Source organism: Mercenaria mercenaria, chromosome 7, assembly GCF_021730395.1.
Source record: "Mercenaria mercenaria strain notata chromosome 7, MADL_Memer_1, whole genome shotgun sequence".
In the NCBI taxonomy this organism is placed as follows: domain Eukaryota; kingdom Metazoa; phylum Mollusca; class Bivalvia; order Venerida; family Veneridae; genus Mercenaria; species Mercenaria mercenaria.
In genome coordinates, this window is record NC_069367.1 from 20567910 (window position 1) to 20575331 (window position 7422).

Here is a 7422-nt window from a genome sequence, read left to right on the forward strand (position 1 = left end):
TATAGTAAATTTAGGTTATATATTAGCTAGATTAGCTATATGAAACAAATGGCATAATGCAAATATGTCAAATATGCAAATATCTTATGCTCCCAATGTTTAAATGAAAAATAATTCTTTCAATAAATGCAAATGTTTGCGTAATCATTGAAATATTGTGTACTTGTGACAACACATTATGATGACTATTGTAGTTTGATTATCACACAATCGAATGTTGAAATTGAGATGCATAGATCTCGTTTTGTGTGGTCTCTATCTTATATACAATTTAGGTGGGAAATGACATTTTCTTTTGACATTGCATTTTGTAATTGTTATTGGTTTATGGGCCATTTCTAGCAGTAATTTGAGCCAGATTTAGGCATATAGCTAATTGTAGACTTTTTGGACCTGTATGCCAATAAATTTTACGTCTTGGATGATTTGAGTTTTTCGTCGATAGGGATTTAATTTATTGACCTTTTTGCAAAAATTGCACAATATCCATGACTTGGTTACATTATTGGAAAATAAGCTACTAAAGGAGATAGCTAACAAACTTTTCCTATGCAGTTAAATGTCAAACAGACTAAATTGTATTTTTATTCTTATATCTCATTTTCCAGTTGTTACTTACATAAACCACATTTAAACAAATGTCAACCAACTCAATACATCTGATTAGTTGCATACCCTCAAGCAACTGTATGTAGCAGTAATCTAGTAGGTACACTGTAGAAGCATAGCAGCTAACATATAGCTTCGCAAAGATGTCCTTGTGTAACAATTAACTAGAAGATGCTTTGTAGAAAAGCATGTCTCCGAATGCATAGTAGTAAAAGCAAGATAGCAATGGGGAGAGAAAGTCAAGGACAATATGATGGCATGCAATTGGGTTCTACTTGGCATGTCAACATCCATTCAAATAGTTTCAACATTCTGGCCTATTGTTTCAATTATGAATTGGAAAAATAATTTTTTATAATTGGCCGAACCTTGATTTGACGAGGTCCAAAATCAATAGGACATCTATCTGCATGTCCAATCATCCTTGTGAATATCAACATTACTGCTGTCAAGTGGTCTCAAGTTATTGATTTATCGACAGTTATTATGTTCAGGCCCTGTGACCTGACTTTGCTCAATTGACCAAAAAACTTAGTTTCTACTCTGTATTGTCCTTTATCTTATGAAGTTAAGGGTCTGGTACGTGGTCTCAAATTGGCGGAAACTTTCCATGTTTTCTTTTGTGACATTGACCTTTGATAATGTACACAAATTAATAAGGGTTTCTATCACTGCCAGTCTCTATGAAGTTTTATACCATTTTGGTAGGGTTATCAAGCTTTTGTCGAACAAATTTCTGCGGTCCCTGTGACTGTCCATAAAGTTTAACGGTCATCCAATATCTGGGGTCATTTTCGGCATGTCATCTCTATGAATTACATTTGGGTCAAGTGGTTCATCAAGTTATTGATCGAAATGATTCAATGTAGGCCTGTGACCTTACTTTTAAAGGGACCCCAAACCACAAAGTGGTGTCTACATCCATAAGCCTTTCCCTATGAAGTTGAAGGTTCATAAGGTCTAAATGGTTTTTATTATGATTCGGATATTGCAAGTGTGGTACGGAATGCGGCGAAGACGGACAGGGCAAAAACAATAATGGGGAGAACGTAATGATGGTAGAGTATAAATGTGTGTATACTATAATGGTACTACTGTCAATTGTAGGTGCAGATAATATATCTTACCAAGACCCCATCCTCACTGCAAAGCACACACGCTTTTAAAAGCCAGGCTGGCTTTTATGAATCTTGAATCATGTTGTCATGGCAGTGGAGGTTGGAGTCCTGTGTGTATAATTGGAGAATGCAGAATGTCTTGCGTCAATGAGGAAATGAAGATATGAATACGCCACTTGATTCAAAGTCAGAAACAATGTTAAGCAACGTTTTGTGTTTGGACGGAGTAAAGTCTTAAAGAAGATCATGCAGTTGGAAATTGTATTTACATTGTTGGTATCTACTTGCATGTCATATTCACCACTGCTAACAGATGTTTCTGAAATCTGCGATTGCCATATTTTTAATTTAAAAAGAATACTTTAATTATGACTTCTAGATGTACGAAGTACCTTTACATTATTAATTTAGGTGAAAACCCAAAATAAATGAGAAGACATCACTATGTATTTTCAACCCTTCTGCTATGCTGTTTTGCTTATAAGCTAAACTGTTATAGGGTGCGGCAAGTATACATGAACAGGGAAGTTGTACAGTTAGTTGTTTGTTCAGGGCACCTAGTCTTTTGGTTTGACAAATAAAAAAATGTCGGTAAATAAGATGGGTCAAAAGGAACGCAATGAACTAGTGCTATGGTAGAGAGTTGTACTGATTAAATCATATATATTATTGGCTAACTGCAAATCCTAGGCTGTTACAATTTGGATGTCATTTTGTGACTTACTATGATCGGCATGATGACAGATCTGGTAGATAATGTATACAACTGTGTTTCTAACTTATCATTTTTTTTCCCATTATCTAATGACATTTTAACAGTTTCTTTCAGTTAGAAGGAATTATAATGTTTGTTAGTTATTCGTAAAAATTAACAGCCATATTCAGTACGTGTACCTTTAAAGTTTAACGAGAGTAACTGCAGTGTATCAATATGCTGCGTATGGTCACTCTGTGACTGTTTCAGATCATGGTGTTGTACACAGCTCAAAAAATATACTGTATGTTTAAAAGTATTGATAAATGTTGTCTTTTATTTCAGTGAGACCTCTGAATGATTGATTGTAAACAGTGCCTATCCTGGATAAAAACCCTGGGGTGAGCAGATAACCCTCGCCCAACGCTCGAGTGAAGCGAAGCGGAGGGTTTGCCATCAGGTCAATGGTTCTCTCGTTTTGCTAACACCAAGTTATTCCGATCAGCGCGAAGAGTCGGTTGCCTGGAACGAAGCGAGAACAATTACGAGTTAGGCGCAACGGAAGTAATAAATTTTATATGGACAGGCAGTCCGAAATGAGAGCAGCGTGCAAGAGTTAAAGCAGAGGCAAGCCATTGCGAGGGCAAGCATGCGACATGCATTGTCATTTTTACGCGATTTGGTGATACCACAGAACAGTGTTAAACCGGATTGCAGCTAGAAACAGCAGAGCAACATTGCTGGCGGAAAATGAACAGTTATACCGATCCCAAAGTTCCAATCAGTAGTTCTGTGATGGGTCAGGTCCGGACTTATGCAAAGGTGAACTGAACGAGGTGGACAGATGATTAAAATATTCAGTTACGTTCTATCGTACGCGAAAAGTTGCTCGTTTAAACGGAAGCATCAATAACGCGGAAAAAAGGTTATTGGGAGTCTAAGAAATGGTATAATTATTGCAAACAGCAGCTGTAGTTTATGTTGCTTGCAGTACAAGGGTCAGTCTTATGATGGTCAACAAGTGTTTGCAAGTTTCAAGCCAATAGCTCTGATAGTTAAGAGAAAAAGTTGACCTAAACATAAAACTTAACCAAGAAATCTGATATTTTCTAAGTCCAAAAGGGGCCATAAATCTTGCAAAAAGCAGGATGGAGTTATGTTTCTTGCTGTACAGGGTCAACTTATGATGGTGAACAAGTGTTGCAAGTTTTTAAAGCAATAGCTTTGATAGTTTAGGATAAAGCTGACCTAAAACATAAAACTTAACCAAGAAAACTGATTTTCTAAGTCCAAAAGGGGCAATAAATCTTGCAAAAAAGCAAGATGGAGTTATGTTTCTTGATGTACAGGGTCTGCTTATGATGGTGAACAAGTATTCCAAGTTTCAAAGCAATAGCTTTGATAGTTTAGGAGAAAAGTTGACCTAAACATAAAACTTAACCAAGAAATCTGATATTTTCTAAGTACAAAAGGGGCCATAAATCTTGCAAAAAGCAAGATGGAGTTATGTTTCTTGCTATACAGGGTCAGCTTATGATGGTGAACAAGTATTCCAAGTTTCAAAGCAATAGCTTTCATAGTTTAGGAGAAAAGGTGACCTAAACATAAAACTTAACCAGGCAACGCCGACGCCGACGCCGACAACCGCTCAAGTGATGACAATAACTCATCATTTTTTTTCAAAAAATCAGATGAGCTAAAAATAGTGTGTATAATAATGGTACATACTGTTCAACATGTAGGTGCATGTATACATATATCTTACCAAGACCCCCATCCCATCCCCTCAAAGCACACACGCTTTTAAAAGCCCAGGGCATGGTGCATTTTAGTAGTGAAAGATCTCTTGAACATCATTGTTGTCCATTGGCAGTGGATGTTGGAGTGCCTGTGTGATATATTGGAGAATGCAGAATGTCTTGCAGTCAAATGAAGGAAATGAAGATACTGAAACGCCACTTTGATTTCAAAGTCAAGAAAATGTTAGCAACGTTTTGTTTTTGAACGGAGTAAAACGTCTTTTAAAAAGTTATCATGCAGTTAAATTGTAATTATAACATTGTTGGTTATCAATAGCATTATATTACAGCCACTGCCTACCAGTGGATGTTTTCTGTAAACTGCGAGATTGCCAATATTTTTTTTTAAAAAGAATACTTTTAAAGATGTGTAACTTCTAGATGATAACGAAAGTACATTATAGCATATAAATTTAGGTGAAAATAAAATAATAGAATGAGAAAAGACATAACACATGAGTTATTTATCAGCCCTTCTGCTATGCCTGTATTAGCTTAATAAGCCTAAACTTTTATTAGGGTGGGCAAGTATACATAACAGGGAAGTTGTCCAAGTAGTTGATCTTGTCATAGGGACACCTAGTCTTTAGGTTTGACAAAAAAAAATGTCGGTAAATAAGATGGGTCAAACAGGAACGCAAAATGAACTAGGCTAGGTAGAGAAGTTGATACTGATTTAATATCATATATTATTTCTGGCATAACATGCAAATCCCTAGGCATGTTAAAACTTTGGCATGTCATATTTGTGACAATTAAGATTCGGCATGATGACAGATCTGGTAGATATGTTTAACAACTGCTTGTTTCAAATATCATCTTTTTTTTCCCCCATTATTTAATAGACACATATCAGTTTTCCTTTCAGTTAGAAGGAAATCTGTAATGTTTGTTAGTCTATTCGTAAAAATAACAGCCTATATATACAGTGTACCTTTAATAGTAACGATGAGTAAACTTGGGACACGTGTATCAAAATGCTGTCCGTATAGGTCCCGCTTCTGTGACTGTTTCAGATAATGGTGATGTTGTACACAGCTCAAAGAAGATATAACTATTGTTTAAAAAAGGATGAATAAAATTCGTTGTCTTTTTTTTCAGGTGAGAAAACCTCTGCAATGATTGATTGTAAACCTAGGCCTTATCCTGGATACAACCCTGGAGGAGAAGCAGAAACCCCTCGCCCAAACGCTCGAGTGAAGCCAGAAGCGGAGGAGTTTGCCAACAGAGGTCATGGTTCTCTCGATTTGTTCGCATCAACACCAAGGTATATTCCGGACTCAGCTCGAGAGCCTCGTTGCCCTGGAAGCGAAGCGAGAAACAATTACGAGTTAGGTCGCAACGGAACTGCTAATAAACTTTTATATGGACAGGCCACGCCTCGAAATGACGAGCCAGCGGTGCCAAGAGTTAAAGACGAGGCAAGACCAATAGCAGAGGGACACCAAGGCAAAGCGACATCGGCATTGTTCAATTCTTACGGCAGATTACCGGGTGATACCCCACGAGCAACACGTGTTAAACCGGAAGCAGCAGAAACAGCAGAGCAACATTGCGGCGGAAGAATGAACAGTTTATTACACGATCCCAAAAAGCTTCCAAACTCAGCACGTTCTGTGCCTCGGGTCAAGGTCGAGGCATTAGCAAACGCTGAACTTGACCGAGGTGGACAGATGAATAAAACTATCTACAGTTACGGTTCTAATTCGTCACGCGCTGAACACATGCCTCGTGTTAAACCGGAAGCATCAGATAACGCGGAAAAGGGAAGAGGGTATATGGGGACGCTAATGGGGAAATATGGTAAATTACCACTTGATGAACAGCCAGCTCAGAAAGTTCGTGGGGAAGGTGGGGAAAATGCCAGTCTCGACAAAGGTGGGAGAATGTCTCGTCTGATGCATGAAGGAAGTCGTTTACCACAAGACCCTAAGCCACCACCAAGGGCTAATAGCAAGGCTGCGAAACACATTCTGAGGGCAAGCAGAGGTCAAATGGCCAAACTGTTTGCAGAACAAGGTAAACATCAGACAGTTGCCAAAGCGGGAACCAGATCAGCGTCAGCTATGAAAGTCTACTAGTCAGAGACGTTTTAATAATAAAAATGAGTTTCCTGGTTGATTAAGTGCTTTATACGCTGGGCGGAGCGAAACAGTTGAACATTTTTACAATCTAGATAGATGTGCGACTGTACAGACGACACAGATTCGTGTCTGGAAGGGTCACATACTGTACATTCTTTACAACCTTGCTGCCTTATTGCCGGTGAATTACAGCTGTCATAGGAATCTATGTTTCGCAGCAATATCATGCTTAGTAGATACATGCAAATTCATTTTAATAGCTCAGCTGTGTTTGATATCACCGCCAAAGTTTAAACTCGTGACTCCTGTATGTAGCCTGTCTCAAACGCCAGGATGATATTAAGCGCTTTAGTTCTCGGATTGTTTCATAGATTGTGGTTACATAGACAATGAATGTCAATTTTCTTTGTTTGAAAGGGGAAATTCTCAACTTTATTTTATCTTCTGACACACAGCAAAGACAAGTAATTCTTGCGACAGAATCATTTGCTCATTACACCAAGTACAATCATACAATCATATTCATATAATAAAGACTGTGTACTTGTAATTGCTTGTTTTTGCTCAAATTATAAAACAAACACTGGTATACACGTTTAGCTTTATTTTCAATTTCTTCTAACTTCTAACCTAATACTCTTGCTTGATTAAACTTATTACTAGTAGATATTAGTGCAATATTCTCGGATTTTTAACATTTATTAATGTAGATATATAGGGTAAACAGTCTCATAGTTTTGAGGAATTTATTTTGTTGTTTTAAATTTTAGGTAATAAATAAATGTAAAATGTTACTGTTTTGCTCTATCTGAATGACACAACATATGTTGACAGTGGTTCGTATCCGTAACAAGCTTTGACACGAGATAATTGTTGACAATGGTTAACTTATCCTATGTTGAAAGAGGTAAAAGTATCTAGAAGTATCCGCAACAACCATTGATACGAGATATGTTGACAGTGGTTAAAGTTTCCTGATAAAACTGACGAGATATGACGTATTGACACGAGATATGTTGACAGTGGTTAACGTATCCTGATAAAACTGACGAGATATGACGTATTGACACGAGATATGTTGACAGTGGTTAATGTATCCGTAACTACCTGTTACACGA

The 7422-nt window shown here is 37.4% G+C and overlaps 1 protein-coding gene across 1 annotated transcript in view; it reads left to right on the forward strand.

The window, feature by feature from the left end:
* The window catches only part of LOC123554782 (uncharacterized), a 7414-nt gene extending 316 nt beyond the window's left edge, over positions 1-7098 (forward strand). Inside the window, exon 2 of the mRNA XM_045345129.2 lies at positions 5322-7098. Within this exon, the coding sequence (XP_045201064.1) occupies positions 5339-6301 (963 nt within the window). The 5' untranslated portion in view covers positions 5322-5338 and the 3' untranslated portion in view covers positions 6302-7098. The remainder of the gene's footprint in view (positions 1-5321) is intronic.
* The last annotated feature ends 324 nt before the right edge of the window (positions 7099-7422 follow it).